Below are 19,126 nucleotides of genomic sequence, written 5' to 3'. Positions count from 1 at the left end.
AAATCATTCCCACCCATTCCATCCCTGAAAACACTCCACACCCCTCCACCCTCCCTCCCATCTTAGCACCTCCTAGATGACGGGTCATCCCTGCACCCTGTCCACTGTGGTGGGGGAAAAGAATACTGCCACCAAGTATTCCCACTTGGATCGTAAGAGGCGAGAAGAAAGGGACAGGGATTGGGACTAGGCATCCTTCTCCTTGTAGCCCCACAGGGCACATTCCTAAAAGTAAAAGCAAAGGCAGGTGTAGTATCAAGTGAGAAAGCGCTAATGTAACTACTACCCACAATATCTGGGTGGAGGAACATACATACATATACCAAAGGGTTTTTCCTCCTTACATGGGAAGAGGGGAGTGGAGTATGTAGGGGATGGAATGGGTGGGAGTGATTTCTATGCCTTTTTCTTTTGGCTACCTCCCATGTAAGGGGAAACCTTTGGTATATATATATATGTATAAGGGAGGTAGCCAAAAAACAAAGGCATTAAAACCACGACCATCCAATATGGAAAGGTAACTATAATGAAAGTCACATACAGACTACATTTATGTTTATTGTAATCAAATCTAACAGTATATGATCTGTACATTTGGTTCAAATTTATGAAAAAACGAGATGATAATATATATATATGTATATATAAAACCATGTGTTGCCATTGCAGTGGGAACCCAAGTCTGCTGAACATAATGTCAAATGTACAATGATAATACATAATGTGAAGTTGACTAATAATTAAAAAGTGCAGAATTATCTAAACAATCATACATATTCACATAAACCCATACACTATTTTATCACAATTAAGAAAAATGAAATTTTCAGCATTCAACCTTAACAAAAAAAAAAGTAATAATAATAATAAATAATGAAAATCAATATTGAAGTTCTTATGAACACAAGTGTGCCTAAACAAGTGATACGAACATCTGCAAGGCAGTGACCACACCTCTATTAGAAAAGCCTCCCTCTCCCTCTCTCTCTCTCTGCACCACCAGACTACCCTCGCCTCTCCTCTCTATCCTTCTGGTACAACAGGCAGAAGGCGAGTAAAATGGCGTAAAACTGGCAGAGATCCGTAAGTACTAGTTTTGCCGTTACCACTGCCGTCTTATTGGGTAACTACGGCCCGAAATTGGGAACTTTATGAATGCACGAAACCTTGGTCTACAGTCATCTCCTGGATCCAGAGCTGAACATTTTCATAAGATGGATAATTAGTTTATCACCCAGCATTGTGGTGTAACTCGTACATCACTGGCGTATAACCCCATGCAGGTGCATTTCCCAGCCTGCCATAGGTCAACATCTCCCCACAAACAGATGTACTTGTTACAGAGCTGTTTGCCGTGTTCTCCAGGAACTTGTGGGTCACGATGAGTCGACAATAGTTCCTGGTCCTTTTGCAACGGTTTCGACTCACATCGGTGACTGCCACGAATCCCATCTTCAAAATTGAGCTATCTTACCCTTACTAAATGCTAATAATCTAATACATAGCCATCTAACCCATGTGCTAAGCTCTAGTGTAGTTCTCCCTCTTATCTAAAGAACTCAGGGAGACGTACCTTTCACGACAATCACCAATGTCAGCTAAAACCTTACGCGAGGAAATTGTAGCACAATTTAGCACAAGGTAAAATAAAATGGACACATGTGTGGCCATCTGTAGGGACAGAGGGACAACAGTGGGTTACTAACTTATCTAGACTGAACCAAATGCAAGGAACTTTGTAAGTAGATTATACTGTGTACAACAGAACAACCAAGGAATGACCCAAGATGAATGGCTGGACTCCCCTTGCATGCAGACTACAAGAAACAATGATCGGCCAAGTACTGCTTTTCAACTTTTGAGCGAACGGTGTGGGGGGGGAACCCATCACTTATACCATGACTAGAAATGGATCTCCGTGTTAGAGATCCCTTCTGCCGCAACCAACAAAAGCAGCGAGAATGGCTCTGCCATGACAACGGTCCTCAGATTCTCTTAGGTGTAGGGGATCACAGATTCCAGGGCACAGTTTTTCCACATTAGACATAGAAATGGTTGCAAATAGCTGATATATATATATATATAAATAGTCTTTTCTCTGGCTTGTATTCAATACACCCCCGACAGTGACTAAAGGCAACATCTGTGTACATAATGGTGAACTTAACACGATGCAATGTAATACAGAAGGCAGCCATTGTAATCAACAAGTGCTTAAGTCATTTGGCACATCGAAACCCAACCAAGTTACTACAAAATTCGTAACCGCATTCAAAAAGCTCTTCTGACAAATTTAAGTTAACCTTTGTAGTTCCCAAAAAACTTGAATAAAAAAAAATCATTAACAGAACATGTAAACTCGCCAACCAAGTTAACCCTACTGACTAGTTACACAGTAACTACACCATTTGCCCAAGCCTTCCTAAAACGTTATTAAACATCCTCACAACGTCTCGACTTTGCGAGTCTACGTCCCCGTGAGATCCCATCCCTTACAGAAGGCCACCCTTCCTACCCAGGGACATCCAGCCAACAGTGCCTAGATTCTGGTCCTGAGACGGCGGTGCCTTGCCCGGAACCGAGCCGAGCGTTGTCGGACGAGGTCGTCGCCCAGACGATCCTACGGTTCCGAGGTCAGCACGCTGACCTGGCTTCAGCTGACTGAGTCTTGAGTCAAGGTGACCTGACCCTGGGTGACCTGGGATGCCCAGAGGCGCGCCCTGGGGCACGGCGGGTCGGCGTTCTCCGGGTGACGGAATCTTGGGAGTGGACATGATGCTGGAGAACTTGTTGGAGGCTGTGGTGGAAGTCGAGGTGAGAGAGCTGGAACCGCTCATGGTAGTCGATGTGGTCTTGGCACTACTCATGATAAGTGATGAGAGATGAAGGAGAGGAGATGTGGCTGGGCGGGACGTCACGACGCCGCCTACGGTTAAGGCTCCGTGGCCCGTGTGCCCTACGAAGCGATCCACCCCGATTTCTTGCACACGTTCCACGAGGTTGATACGTGGAGCAACAGTGGGCGAGGGGGGTTTGGATTCTTCGCCGTAAATTGTCCGTCGCAACATCTTCGCACCGTAGCTAAACGTCTTGTGCAGTTCATCAAAACCTGTGGATAAACAAGATTATGTTAAACTGTAATGTTATAACACATTTGTAAACATACACTTAACCCCTTCCATATGGTGCCGCATACGTAGGCGGCATGAGGAGCAAGTGGATACGCGAGGCTGCCATATCGGCGTCTTGATTATATTTATTGTAGTTGCCCCTGCGTAATGTCATACTCTCTAAACTGTCTTCATCATATTTTCTATGGTTATCAAAATTCACGGGTGAAAGAGAGAACAATCGATATAAGCGGTGACTATATTTTATGATGTGAGTATTATTCCAACACCTCATACGTCTGACAGCTAATGCTGCCCGCAAGATGTTGAACCGAAGTGAAGAGGTTAAAACCCACTATCAGACAAATAATATCAGAAGTACAGGAGATCTGTACATTTTGACTACTACCTGTAGTCCTCTTCAGCTGAAGAGGACTACAGATTGTAGTCAAAATATACGGATCTCCTGTACTTCTGATATTATTTCTCTGATAGTGGGTTTTAAGTGTAAGGTTATGTAAGTTTGTTGCATTACACCACAGGACTCTATGAACAGTTCCTGCTTCAAGCAGGTTGCTGTGGTCACTTCTCTCTCACAGACATAGTGACACTGCATGATAACCTCGTCATGAATAAATAAATAAAGAAATAAATAAAGAAATAAAAATACATACATATACCAAAGGCTTTTCCCCCATTACATGGGGGGGTAGCCAAAATAAAAATATATAAATAAACAAATAAAATAAATAATAATAATATTATATCAAACAACCTTAAAAGCAAAATAGCTACAAAACTTTTCTCATTCCGTACCTGGGATCTTGATACCAGCTGGTTCAGGGGACCCAGGCCTGGTGCCTTCGGGGCTGTTTGCTGGTGTTGCGGTGGGAGTGTAACCCGAAGACAGACTAGCAATGCCCCGTTCATTCAAATGCTTGGCTAAGCCGACATTTGTTGAGAATGTGGCGGTTGAGCCTCGGCGGGAAGGTGGGCATGACGGCCCACGAGAAGGTGTGGGAGTACCAGGGGCTTCGTTGGTTGGTAGCACGCTCACTTGGGCCTTCTGAATACTGCAAAGGACAGGAAACGGATTACTCTATATCATTTGCCACAAAATACATATACCAAGGGCTTTTTCCCCCCTTACAAGGGAAGAGGGTGGAGGGGAGCGGTGCATGATAGGTATGGAATGGGCGGTGGTTTTTATGCATTTGTATTTTGGCTACCTCCCTTATAAGAGGGAAAAAAGCCTTTGGTATATGTATGTATGTACAAGGGAGGTAGCCATTTGCCCCAAAATAGAAACAGAAAATGTAGTACGAATACGAAAGGTTAATCTCTCAAAAATAAAAAAACTTGACAGGGAAAGGGCCCTTAATAGATGTATGTACACATTTATCAAATGCAGCATTGCCTTTCATTTAAGCAGTGTGGTTGGGGGTAGATGACCTTTCATCCACAGAATGCTAAGGTTGGATAAGTAACAAGTATATACATACATACATATATCAAAGGCTGTTTCCCCCTTACACGGGAGGTAGCCAAAAGACAAAGGCATAGAAACCATTCCATCCCCTACACACTCCACTCCCCTCCACCCTCTCTCTTATCTTGGCACCTCCTGGATGATGGGTCATCCCTGCATCTTGTCCACTGCCCTGGGTCAGAAGCAGTGTCGCAAATAGGTGTGGGATAGCTGTAGGGTGAGTGTATGGTTCCATTCACCCCCACACTGGCCTTACACAAACAACTCGTTCAACACCTGCTTCTTAATAACATTTCCCACTTCACCCAGACATTTACTTGCTTTCTTTACAAATATATTCCACCTCAATATCCACTCCATTCATCATTACATTTGATGATGATGACATGGTTTAACGTCACAAACTCCCCCCTATCGGGAGGCTAGGACGGTGCCCTTCACAGAGGGCTTTGTAGCATGGGATTTAATAAACCATGCCCTTGGAGGAACTTCGTCGGTGGCAGGATTCGAACCACCATCCCCTCGACCTTCGCTGCAAGTAACGACATCCTAACCCGCTCAGCCAGCGAGCTTCCTATCATCACATTTAACCGCCACATAATCGAAAGTCTCTGCCTCTCTGCCACGTGCTATAGCGTGCCCAAAGGCGGTTGCTAATAATTAATTTTAATTTCCACAATCATTCTTTGTACACAGAATTTTACATACATTCAATCTTAGTTATAAAATAATTCAGTTTTGATAATAATAATAAACTCATTTATTCAACTTTCACATTACAAAAATAAATGATAATTACTTAATAGACACAAAAGGAAATTTGTAAGTTCTCGAACATTCACACTGACACCCATGTACATACACACACACAAAATTCTAACTACGAATTTATCTGAATCTCCTGCATGTCTACACAGAGCTATAACCTAGACATAATGTTAACAGAAATTAGAATACAATATGCTTTGACTCTGCTCGTCTCCTCACGAAGGGCACAGCAAGAATGAGGGACAGATTTTCGTAGAGGGGCTCGGCAGATGGAGCGGGTTTATTCCCCATTGCTTCACTAGATGGCAACCCACCCCTTCCTCATCCACTCATATTGTGCAAAAATCATCCATTTATCCATTCATGATCTTGCTGAGATAGATAGGGGAGAGAAAGAGAGATAGAGAGGGGAGAGAGAGATAGAGAGAGAGAGAGAGAGAGAGAGAGAGAGAGAGAGAGAGAGAGAGAGAGGGGGGGGAGAAAGACAGGAGAGAGAGAGAGGAGAAAGACAGGAGAGAAAGACAGGAGAGAGAGAGAGAGAGAGAGAGAGAGAGAGAGAGGGGAGAAAGACAGGAGAGAGAGAGAGGGGAGAAAGACAGAAGAGAGAGAGGGGGAGAAAGACAGGAGAGAAAGAGAGAGAGGGGAGAAAGACAGGAGAGAAAGAGAGAGAGGGGAGAAAGACAGGAGAGAGAGAGAGAGAAGAGAAAGACAGGAGAGAGAGGGGAGAAAGACAGGAGAGAGAGGGGGAGAAAGACAGGAAAGAGAAAGAGGGAAGAAAGACAGTAGAAAGAGAGGAGAGAGGAGAGAGAGAAAAAACATGCACACAATGTTTATTCATAAATGTACCGAAAGACATCTCCGCCCTTACAAGGGAGGTAGTCAATCCTGACACACACCCGCCCTGACATCCATCGCAAACAAGTTCTGCCACAGCCCGTCTTCCACAACAGACAAGAACTAACCTTGGAGTGAGACTGGTCTGGTCATCAGGATGGAGGACAGTGGAATTTGTGAAAGTATAAATGCCCGAGGTGGACATGAACTGTTTCCCGGGGTTGTCCTCCTGTGCTTCATCCTCCTCCAAGTCGGACATGGAATACACGTCCAGGTTCAAGTCCTGAGTTGTACTTCCCTGGAATGTGGATGGGGACGTGTGAATGATCGTTGGTATGTAGAGTTTACACATGAAATTTTTATTTTCAATAATAAAAAAGTCTGATGGGTAAAAATACAATAAATGAAGAGATAATATACAGATAAAATGAGTAGGTATATCAATACACTTTTGGGGCCTAAAATGAAACCAAAGATGGGAGATGCTGGGATATGATGCACCAGAAAGAGAAGTTGATGGAAAGAAAGAAAGAAAGAGATACATACATACATACATATACCAAGGCTTTTTCCCCCTTACTAGGGAGGTAGCCAAAAAGGTTAAAGGCATAAAATCATTCCCACCCATTCCATCCCTGAAAATACTCCACACTCCTCCACCCTCCCTCTTATCTGAGCACCTCCTGGATGACAGGTCATCCCTGCACCTTGTCCACTGCCCTGGGTCAGAAGCAGTGTCGCAAGACACAGCACATCCACAGCAAGGCCGCTTCACTAAATCGGCGACCCCCCCTCTCCGTCCCCCCATTGCATAAAAGGAAAGAAAGGAAAAAAAGAGGAAGAGGAGGAAGAGTAAGAAGACCTAGAAGAAGATGATCTGCTTGTTTGTTCTAGTTGTACAAGAAACTAGAATAGATACTCTATATACACTATAGTGCTAACATTTGAATTAGTTAGTCCACTCTCTCTGAGGAATGTCATGGGGGAATGGGTTTTTCCCACAAACCCTCTATTGAATGTAATTATGTTGTGTTGTTGGTGTGCATGACTGTGTGAAATGAAGTCTTCCATAATGTGTTATGGGGTGAAGCAGTAGTTCGACAGCTGAAGGAAAGCTGCTGATTATTCTCAGTTCAATTTGCGTTGTAAAGTGGGAGGAAATCCAAAGATGACGGAGAAGACACAATTTGGACCCCATTCCAGAGAGGGTGAAGATGATGATAATATGGTTTAACGCCACAAACTCCCCCCTATCAGAAGGCTAGGACAGTGCCCCTCACAGAGGACTTTGTAGCGAGGAATTTCATGAAACATGCCCTTGGTCCAACTTCGCTGGTGGCAGGGTTCGAACCGCCATCCCCTTGACCTTCGCCACAAGTAACAATGCCCTAACCTGCTCAGCTAATTAACTCCCAGAGATGGTATCGGCTAGGTTTCACCTCCAGATAAGGGAGAGCATTCCCTGACGAGTTAGACACCATGTGAGGACGGAGCTTTTATTGTATTTGTACGACATTTCGCTTATTAGAGCTTTTTCAATTACATGCTTGAGATTGAATAAAGAGGAATCGGGGGAATGGGGAAAGGAGGAATTGGGGGAATGGGGAAAGGAGGAATGAAGAGAACAGGGAAAGGAAGAAGTAGGGGGAGGGGAAAAAGCTGTAATAAGCGAAACTTCGTACAAATAAAGGCTCCGTCTTCACACGGTGTTTAACTCGTCAGTCTTGTCATCAACTGCTACTTTAATGAAAAGAGTATTCTCTACGATATCCATCTCACAGGGTCACCATATCCAGCTCTCTCCGTCAATTAAAATTTTGAGAAGAGATGAACCTCTGGGAAATAGTTTACCTTGATTGCGACACCTTCCCGTTCCTCCAGTAAGCCGCCCAAATGTGGTGTGGCAAGGCGCGACCACTGGTGAAGCGTCAAGGAACCTTCAATTGGCTTGACAATTTGCAGCTTCTGCGGGTAACGCCAATCAGCATTTCGGCTGGATCCACTACTGCTCATGCCAGACTTGCCGCTGCCTGCAAGGATTACGAAAACAAGACGTGAAAAAAACGTCGACTTGTTTTACACACTTTGATGAAATTTTCTTTGTACCAAACATGACACTTCACTTTCCAATGGCACTATCTCCAGTCTCTGTACAAAAATTTTCTTTAGTTGTATTACCACCTGTGGACATGATGGAATCGGGTGTGCGGCATCCATACGGTAAGAATTGTGAGGGAGTGTTGGCTCGACCACCAGGACCAAGGCGTTTGATACAGAATTCCAGGTCCTGAGTTCCTGGCCAACCAGGTACACCAGTGTGACTTGCTCTGCGAACAAAAGAGATACGTCAACTTCAAAAACAAACCGTACGATTTAAAGATATCTAATTATGCCGACTTCAAAAACAAATCATACATTTTAAAGATATCCAATTATGCCAACTTAAAAAACAAACCATACAATTTAAAGATATCTAATTACGCTGACTTAAAAAACAAATCATACGATTTAAAGATATCTATTATAATTTCTAACAAAAAAACTGAAGAACATTAAACAGGCAAAATGCAATCTAACTCACGGGTAATTATCTTCTGAATCCGTGTGCATAGATGCGTCGGAATCAGCACCAGAATCCAGCGAGGGATGTCCTGAGCAACTGGAATATACAGATGATGGCCTCGAAAGATATGACGGCACGTAGCCTTGTGCAGATCCGCTACTCTGGATGCCATGGTGCGTGGGGGTGCCCATCAAGGTCTGCGCTTGGTGCGTGGGAGTGGAATGGATGGAGCCGCTATAGCTCATTATCCCTGCCTGACGACCCGTCAGCCGAACAGTGTCAAAGGCTCTGCGCATGCTACTGTTCCTGGTCAAATGAGAAAGAATAAAATTAAAATTTTTGTTCCAATCGGAAATATAAATCAAAGTTATAACTATGGACAAATTAACTGGTCTTGCCTACTTTTTCCCGTAACTTCTCAAAAAATTGTCGAACATGTGCAAAACGGAAGTTCCCTTCAAATCAATGCTACAACGTACGTCCAGAACACATTAACAAGCCAACTTAAGATGATTTAGAATTCAGAGACCCAAAAGTTTGTGGTATTTGGTCAACAAGGTCCAATCAATCAATCAATCGATCAATCTGTCGTTCCAGATTTCTTGCAGGAGAGACCTGTGGCTCTCAGGTGGTTGGTATCCACCACCCGACTAGTCCACAAATCCGCCTTATAACGGGGGGAAAGGCCTCTTGGTATGTGTATGTTTATGCAATGCTGATGTGTTTTTGGGTGTTTTTGTGTGGATGCGTGTTAACTGCTGGTTCAATTCCTTGTGAACTGGTTATATTTGCGAGTGTGGTGCATGCAAGATGGACCCGCAAATTGCACATGTTGCAGTGGATAGATATATGCAAGTAGTTCGCGCAATTTGTGTATAATGAGCATGTGTAGGGTTCTAAGTTGATTTTAATGTCGCCAGCTGGAACGTGAAGGTATGGTGGCCATATGCCTCGACTTAGCCACCCCTTTATATGGAGAAATGGGCTTTTGATACGTCGTATTTATCCGAATAACTTGGGAGTTACAAAGTAGAATGCATAACCACCAGACAAATGCAAAACAGAAAACCTTTTAAATTCTTAGATTCAATCATTGAAATCTAAAGTGGAAAACCCTAAATAAATTTCCAAAAAGAAAATTATCTATGAAAAGGTTAAGTATGGATAATTGTAGAATAGATACAATGAATGCACTGCAGATGCACAAGTCTAGGATAACTGAGGAATGAATATATCTAATCCATATTCGTTGATAACGTCAAACATATAGATTGTTCACTATTTTATCAAAATATATTCTTTCATAATCCTGTAATCAAAATGAGATAAATAAAAAAGTCAACATACAAAGAAAACCTTGATTTGCCTAAATTCAACTTCATCTTTCTTCAATATCAATAACTAGTTCCGTGATTTTTTTTTTTTTTTTTTGTCAGTTCACACCCATCACTTCTTCAAAGATATATTGTTGGCGATTTTACTGTTTACATAATTTAACCCTTAAAAATCTACTTCTACAGATCCACATTTTTTCTGAAGTAACAACTGATCACCCTTTCCCTACAATTCTCGTTAAGCAGCACAGCAATCAGAAGTTTCAATGCACCACCTAATATCCACCTTGTCCAAAGAAACCTCATCCAATCAAGGGCTATTTCCCCCCTCCCGTCCTCTCCTTTATATGGGGGGACGGAGAGGGGGGGTTGCCAATTTAATGAAGCGGCCTTGCTGTGGATGTGCTGTGTCTTGCGACACTGCTTCTGAACCAGGGCAGTGGACAGGGTGCAGGGATGACCCGTCATCTAGGAGGTGCTAAGATGGGAGGGAGGGTGGAGGGGTGTGGAGTGTTTTCAGGGATGGAATGGGTGGGAATGATTTTATGCCTTTTCCTTTTTGGCTACCTCCCTAGCAAAGGGGAAAAAGCCTTGGTATATGTATGTATGTATGTAATGAAGAGGTAAAGTCAGTACACACCATCATACATACATACATATATCAAAGGCTTTTTCCTCCTTATAAAGGGAGGTAGCCAAAAACAATGGCATAAGAACCACTCCCACCCATTCCATCCCTTACATAATCCACTCCCCTCCTTCTTATCTTGGCACCTCCTGGATAATAGGTCATCCCTGCATTTCACCCACTGCCCTGGGTCAGAAGCAGTGTCATAAGACACAGCACATCCACAGCAAGGACACCATCATGATGATATGGTTTAACGTCACATGCTCCCCCCCCCCTCTATCAGGAGGCTAAGACAGTGCCCCTCACAGAGGGCTTTGTATCATAAATTAAATAAACCAGTGCCACCCTTTCCATTTCAACACCTCATGGATGGATGAGGGGTTACCCTGTCCCCCACCATACTGGCAGATGGTGGTTGAATGGGTTTTGTGGATGATGCAGGAACATGCTTTGATTCTGTCACCCCATATAGGGAGGAATGGGCCTTTGGTACGTTCCTGGTGCTATCTGAATATCTTTGCACTTTTCTTCTTCTTCTTCTTCTTTAATAAACACCGAGAATCTTACAATTAAGGTTTAAATCTAATTGTTAAAATACGTGACAGACTACTCAGTGCAATCCTACATACATAAATAATATTAGTACTTTTACTGAGAAGACACAAGCAAATAAAATTCTGGAGAACAAAATATTACTCGTGGTTCAATTCTGGCTTTGTGTCTTGGATGCTGTAAGACCTACCTACCATCCCTGCCAACCCCTCATGCACTGTTGTGATGTTTTGCGTAATAACACAAGCTGGTGTGCTCTTTTTTTTTTCATGTTCCCCGTAACTCCTAGTTATTAAGAGTGAGTTCAAATGATGCAAAGGCAAGCCAAGCATTGTGGAGTGTTGCACATTTATGCACGTTTGCTTGGAAAACAGTTTCCATGTCTCCACTTCCTTACCACAGCTAATTACTCAAGATTTATAACCATTAATTTTTCTCAATCAACTACGTGAAAGGGAGGGGTGTGAATATAGAAAGAGGGGAGGTAGAAAGTAAGAATGGACGGTTTATACACATGAAAGTGATAAGGACAGAGGAACATAAAGGAAGCGTCTCCCAGTGGTTTCAGAGCAGCGGCAGCAGCAACAGAATCGATAACAAATATCACGAGTTAAAACGTATCACAATACTGATAATGGGCACAATAGCAGAAACAAGTTTCTCTACCTGAATCCATAGACAGCAGACTGACTCAAGCCACAAAGAGGCCCATGTCTATTTCTGCAAAAGTTACACATAAGCAATCAATTGCAAAAGTTGCAGTTTGCAGCCCTTAAAGATTTTAAGCAAATTAATAACAATTGGAGCAGCCAATTTGCCTTGTGCATTATCAAACATCTGCAGTACTTACAGACTTTCTTGATGGAAGTTACTGTAAAGCACAGTACATTGGTAAATTGCTAAATGTCATGACAATCTCAACGTATTTATATTCATCTATGAATTTTTGTATTTTGGCATAGAACTGTACTGACTGGTGTCTGTAACTATATTCTTCACAGGAACAATCTAAATTTTGGAACTTTTTTTTTTATTTTAAATTGTGCAGTACAGTTGCTCTGTATTCTTTTCTTATTTCATGATAAAAATATATACATATGTCTGTTATAAATCTGACAAGTCTCTTTGCCTTTACAAGAATAAGGATCTCACATTCTGTTAATTTTGCAATATGCCAAATCAAAATGATTTTGCATCCATCACAACACTGCCAGTTAGAAATTGTTGGATTTAACGTCACATCACTCCTTCGAGTTCCACTCCAGGTATATGAGAATATTATACAGAAATGAAACCCACAAACATCACAGATGACACACAAAAATAAAATGTTATGCATAGACTTACCCGTCTACTTTGCTCATTTCTTCGCCAATGGAGTTGAGAGACGTAAGCTCGTTGGCAATCGAGTCTGACCCAGAGTTGAAGGGCGAGGAACTGTAAAGGTTACCCAGGTAATGGCCCCGACTGCCTGGCAGGTTCTGTAAGAAAGGCGACGTTAAGCAATGGGATATTTGCTACTGTACGTTCATCTATTTTCTCTACCAAGAGACACAGAGGATTTGTGGAACTCAAATACCTCTAATTTCATGTTATGCCCCCTATTGCCGCAAACATGCAACACCCATACAGCATTACTATTCAGATACTTCTATCACCCAACAACTACAGATAGTAGTCGAAATATACGGATCTCCTGTACTTTTGATGTTATTTCTCCAAGAGTGGGTTTAAAGTGTATGTATTCAACTGAGCTAAGACATAATTTATGGATAAAGCTGGTAGAGAACTTTGTTCAGCAGTAAAGTTCACAAAAATTTCAGTTCAACAGTACTTTCTACTCTACAACACAAGATATACCTTGATTCCCTCACCAATCTGTGACTAAGAACTCTGTAAATATTTCCCTGTGAACATACTCTAACACCAATTCCTTTAAAACGGCCCATACACTATCAATTATATTGCGCAATTTCATTGTCAATACTCTGAATTGACAATTAAATTGACCGTGTATGGGCGATATATTGCCCATACACGGTCAATTTAATTGTCAATTCAGAGTATTGACAATGAAATTGCGCAATATAACTGATCGTGTATGGGCCGCTTAAGGGATCAATGACATGTACCTTTCTTGTGGTGGTACTGCATTATGGTCTGAAGAACTGACCAAATAGTAATCCCGTCAACTTCAGCAAATGCAACCCTGAGAAAGCCAACACCATCTCTGGACTGGGCCCAAAGATGTCTTCACCAAACTCAACTGTATTTCTTACACCTTTTCACAGACGTTCCTCCCTTTAGCCAATGACGCAGAAACAGTCCCACACTAATACAACACAGACAAGAGCCCAAAGGTTTTTCCCAGAGAGACCTGCGGAAGGTTCTGAGGACCGTTGCTGGCCAATGTAGGGCCACACACTTCCAGTCAGACTCTTGAGGCAACAATTACCATCCATTCTCTCAACGACAACATCTGTTTCGGATCACATGAACAACTGTTCCCCCAGAACGTCCATACAAAGAATAATCACCCCCATGAGATCCCACCTGAAGAATTGTCACCAATACAGTGAATATTAACAGTGGAATAAATATTAGGTTACATTAGGTTAGGTTGAATGAGGGTTATGCTTATTGTCATCATCTTCTACAATCGAAGAATCGTAAACCCAGGATGGCCCACATGATGAATTGTCACCCTAGGATAGCCCACATGAAAAATTGTCACCCTAGGATAGCCCACGTGAAAATATGTCACCCTAGGATAGCCCACATGAAGATTTGTCACCCTGGGATAGCTCACCCGACGCATCGTCATCCTAGGATAGCTGGCGTGAATAACTGTCACCCTAGGATAGCTCACATAGATAATCGTCACCCTGGGATAGTCCACATGAAGAAATGTAACCCTAGGATAGCCCCAATGAAAAATCATCACCCTAGGATATCTCACATGACGAATTGAATTGCCACCTCAGGATAGCCCACGTGAATTGAATTGTCAGCTCAGGATAGCCCATATGAAGGACTGTCACCCTGTCAAAATCTGGGGGGGTGAAGATTCATCATGTGATCCCCCGTTCCAATTTCTTTCAACTCTGCCCCTCACCTTCTTTTGCACCCGTCTAAGCTGATCTTGTGTATCGTGCAGCAGGTCCAATACTTCGGCATACTTCTCCTTCAGCTCTGCCAGCTCGGTGGTCAGTTCCTGTTGGCACTCCCTGGCCACCTGCACCATGTTCGCTAACTCCTCATTCTCTGACACCAAGCGCTTGTTGGCTGCCTGGAAGTCGACCACTTGTGCCAGCAGCTGCGTGATTTCTTCCTGCTGCCGGAGGGAATCCTCCACTTTCTTTGCCAGCTCATCGCTAAGCTGTCGCACCTGCACATTGGCGTCACCTGGTAATAGAAATATACAACAATGATTCCAAGTGAAGAGCTATAATGATCCCCATAAACCTTATTCTATAATACTTATTTGACCAATACAACATCTTACCAGCACTTAGGCAAAAAACAATCTTAATTACCAATGGACTTCTACCACAGAACTCCTTTTATATTACTTACTAAGTTGTCTGATGACATCGTGAACCAACTCCTTCTCTTTGCTCTCACAGTCAAAAGTGTCCGAGGCTAATTGGCTCGCCTCTTGTCGTAAAGATTTGTTCTCCACCTCCAAGTTCTGAACTCTGTGCTGGAGAACCTCCACATTGAAGAGGCGGACACCCGTTGGGGTTGCTGTTGAAGAACAAGATTCATGAGTCATAGAGCATCATACAAATTACAGCAAAATAAACAATGATCAACTAAAAACCCACTCGTCAGGAAAAAATAAGACATGTCACCCCAATAAATATATAAATAAATAAAATAAATATATAAAATTAGAAATAAGATATACTGTCACAAAAAAAACAATGAAAAAAAAATAAAATAAAAAAGTTGCAGAGGAAAATTTTCAGCCTCAGCCCTAGGAATATAGGAACTCTCCCCTAACCTTACTAACGAGTATGAACTTGGGCATCACGTGCCAAATTAGGAAATGCTTGCCACAACGAAAGTTCTGTAAATTGCAACACTCCTTTTCATTTAAGTGATACCATAACTAATATTCATAAAAAAAATCTTGATTACTGGGTTTTCTGGCTTGAGGTTTTGATTGTAGATCGTCGCCACCCTCCCCACTCCACTCCCGGTAAAACGCTACTCTACCACGTCTCCCATAATGCCAGAATTGTCGGTACACAGTCTACCATAACAACAATCCAACTGAAATTATTTCAACCCGAAAACGAGAAATCTACTCACAATCAACGCTGGAATCGTCGACATCGTTGGTGTAGATCTGTAGAAGATCTGTTTTCATCTGCAGGTCATGCTTGAGTTGTGTGATGGTGTCTCCGGCCGCAGAGATCTCAGCCTCGAGGGCAACATTCCTCTCTTCGAGTCCTTTGTTGCGAGCTAGGAGCTGCTGTCCGATCTTAGCCGCGAGCTCAAGGTCTTTCTCTTTCTGCTCATGCGCAAAACAAAAGAGTGAAATACATTAGTGTCCGTGGATACGCATTCGGCGTCCTCACGTCAGCTACAAAGACCGTTCGCGTTTATATGTTTATATTTCCCAATAGTGTTTTTTTTTTTTTTTTTTTACTTTTCACGATAAAAAAAGATAATTGACGGCCTTATAATTTTCTTTAAGCTATCCCAAAGACTGGGGTCTTGGGAAACCATTCATACAATCTTAGAATTTCTTACTATATGTTACGAGTCAGAAGTGTGTGAGATTAGTAACATATAGCAAATTCTCGATATCGACATTTCTTCCTGTAATATGCACGCAGACAGTTGTAGTACTCATTATTTAGGACAGAAATGCGTAAAAAGTAATGTGTTTCTGGCGTAATATTGTTAACATCGACGGCTTTGTAACTGTCATGGAAACACCTCAGGTTAAAAAAATAACAAGTAAATAAATAAATCGTTCATCTTCAGGCGTATCACACTGGGTAATTTTTTCTCCAATCTCCGATTCATCGGCGTTTCCACCAACCTCCAGCACTTTTTCTGCCGTCAAATAATTAAGGCAAACTATTTTATTTTCCAAACAAAAATATATAGAATGTCATTTGATATGCAGGAGGAAAATGAATTTCCTTCAGTATAACAGATTCCTATCTAAATCTGATTCAACAGTTGGAGGTAAATATCCCAATGTGATAAGGCCGAGCACAGGAAATACAGTCAACACTTGAGGGAACACTATGGAAGAATATAAATATATTATTTGCGCATCGCAAGGATAAACATTATAGAAATAAATAAAAAAAATCAGGTATAAAGGTCTAAATGTGAATATGGGTGTGTGCGTGTACTTGTTACACTTTAATTACGCTCGCAGGGTCCCGTTTCTGTCTCCAAAGATCAAACTATGTATGTTGTTAATTTCGACTGTTTCTTCTACGTATGTTTCCGTGTTTACCTAATTGTAGTACACAGGAATGGAGCAACACTCGTAGGGTCCCGTCTCCTACTCTCCAATTTATCATACCTATCCTAAAATTCGTGTGTGTGCGTGATTCACCATGGTCTTGGATCACGTGTTTGATTCGTGATCGACAGCTATTTCCCTACCGGAAGAGAGCTCAGAGCTCATATATGATCGATCTATAGGTAATGCTGTGACCTTACACGCACAACACCAATTCCCCGCCCATGAGAGTTGGAGTAACACCGCAGCGCAGCGATACTGAAATTATTTCAGCTCTGGGCAGGAGTCGAACCCGGACCTCCGTAGTGGCAGCCGGGAACTGTACCAACCGCTCCACCGAGTGTGTTTGTGAGTGTAGGTGTGTGTGTGTGTGTGTGTGTATCTACCTAGTTGTATTTTACGAGAAGGGGAGCTATGCTCGTGATGTCCCGTCTTCATATCTCGTTTTATTTAGACTTTTTAAATTCGTGTACTGTTTTTGCACACACCATTTTCTCATCTAACTTGTTCCAAACATCTATTACCCTTGTGGGGAAAGCTGTTCTTTTTTTTAGGTCTCTTCTATAATTGTCTTTCTTGATTTTCTTTCCATGTCCTTTTGTATCTCTACTTTCCCATTTCATTAGATCCTCTTGTGTGTGTGTGTGTGTGTGTGTGTGTGTGTGTGTGTGTGTGTGTGTGTGTGTGTGTGCAACCACCATGAAACGCTTACTAATATCATCGTGAGCAAGTGCGTGAATTCACAAGTGCACAACACATCTCCCCACCCCCGCCACCCGTGCTTACCGACACGAACTGTATATATATATATATATATATATATATATATATATATATATATATATATATATATATATATATATAAATTTTTATGACAGTCGCATGCAGGATTAGAACCCACTGCTATCGGCCACCCGTAAGGCTACCTTCACAGGAAATATGTATTCTAATCTTACGGGTGGCCGATAGCAGTGGGTTCGAATCCTGCATGCGACTGTCATAAAAATTATCGGATTGATGTCGCTGTTAATAGCGAATCTCTCTCATATATATATATATATATATATATATATATATATATATATATACACACACACACACACACAATCTTTTCAACCACAATTCAATTTTAATTCCATGCCATCGCAGACGAGACTGGCGAGGAGCTCGACGGAGATGTATATTGGAAATTGAAACGTGGTCACGCTGAGGACTCGAACTCAGCTCGGACGTGACAAATGGAAGTGACTCAGCCCATTGCGCTATCAATATACGTCTCCTTCGAGCTCCTCGCTAGTCTCGTCTGCATTGGCATGAAATTAAATGTGAATTGTGGTTAAAAATATATCAATCTGTTCACTGGGAACCATTCAGTGTGTACATATATATATATATATATATATATATATATATATATATATATATATATATATATATATATATGTATATATATATATATATATATATATATATATATATATACACACACACACACACACACACACCTAAGATATGCAACTGTGTGTTCACAATCCCATTCCATTTCGTCTTGTTTCAATTATCTTCGTCTTTACCACGTCCAACATCATTCCCAAGCCATTAGGAACTCTGAACGAAACATTAAGACAATCACTTGCGATAACAGGTACCAATGTCATTCTTACCAACTGCCAACCCCCCCAACCTCACTGTATATATATATATATATATATATATATATATATATATATATATATATATATATATATATATATACATATATACACATGTGAGAAAATATACATGGGCAGCCAAAGGTAGCAAATACGTCACAAAAACGTTGAAATACACGCTAGTTTATAATTATATTTAAAAAAAACACATTGCATTTATCTATCTACTCTTAACTCTATCTCCATTTCCTTATACGAATACACCTCAGGAAATATGTATTCTAACATTCTTCTTGCTCCTTCTCGTAGAAACAAGTGGGGATTGATTATAGATAGTATACACATTTATTGCCAAAGCTTCTGCATATATCTACCCGATAAAAACAATTCCACGTTATTTCTTTACACGCTCTGACCTCGGAAAATATATATAATGGATATTGCTGGGAATATATATGCTTTCATTCAGTTGTGTTGCTAAAAAATAATAATAATAAAATAAGAGGCAACATGCATCACCTCTTGAACAAATATTTTTCACTGGATGTGTACGTTTTCTTTTAATGTTTTGTTCCCTAAAACTCGTTTCAAAAGATCAAGTATTTCAACTGTTCCCCACCTCACTGCAATAAGAGACTTTCAACTATTAGTTAACTATTTCAGAAACAAACAAATAATCCATTGTCTTAGTCGTACATT

General features: G+C 41.5%; 1 protein-coding gene across 6 annotated transcripts in view; it reads right to left on the bottom strand.

Moving 5' to 3' along the window:
* Nucleotides 1–540: 540 nt before the first annotated feature.
* Nucleotides 541–19,126, bottom strand: part of milt (trafficking kinesin-binding protein milt) — a 493,384-nt gene continuing 474,798 nt past the window's right edge. For 5 of the 6 annotated variants that reach the window (XM_076177679.1, XM_076177681.1, XM_076177684.1 and 2 more), the window contains 10 exons: nt 15,599–15,800; nt 14,858–15,028; nt 14,397–14,686; nt 12,629–12,762; nt 8,783–9,070; nt 8,380–8,528; nt 8,053–8,231; nt 6,330–6,499; nt 3,927–4,183; nt 541–3,109 (listed from right to left, as the gene is read on the bottom strand). In XM_076177679.1, coding sequence (XP_076033794.1) covers nt 2,493–3,109; nt 3,927–4,183; nt 6,330–6,499; nt 8,053–8,231; nt 8,380–8,528; nt 8,783–9,070; nt 12,629–12,762; nt 14,397–14,686; nt 14,858–15,028; nt 15,599–15,800 — 2,457 coding nt within the window. In that variant the 3' untranslated portion in view covers nt 541–2,492. The remainder of the gene's footprint in view (nt 3,110–3,926; nt 4,184–6,329; nt 6,500–8,052; nt 8,232–8,379; nt 8,529–8,782; nt 9,071–12,628; nt 12,763–14,396; nt 14,687–14,857; nt 15,029–15,598; nt 15,801–19,126) is intronic. The other variant, XM_076177680.1, reaches the window with a different exon arrangement.

Source organism: Oratosquilla oratoria, chromosome 40 (genome assembly GCF_046742065.1).
Source record: "Oratosquilla oratoria isolate Oo_2021 chromosome 40, ASM4674206v1, whole genome shotgun sequence".
Classification (NCBI taxonomy): domain Eukaryota; kingdom Metazoa; phylum Arthropoda; class Malacostraca; order Stomatopoda; family Squillidae; genus Oratosquilla; species Oratosquilla oratoria.
The sequence above is the reverse complement of the archived record's forward strand: the minus strand, read 5'-3'. Positions and strand labels throughout refer to the sequence as shown.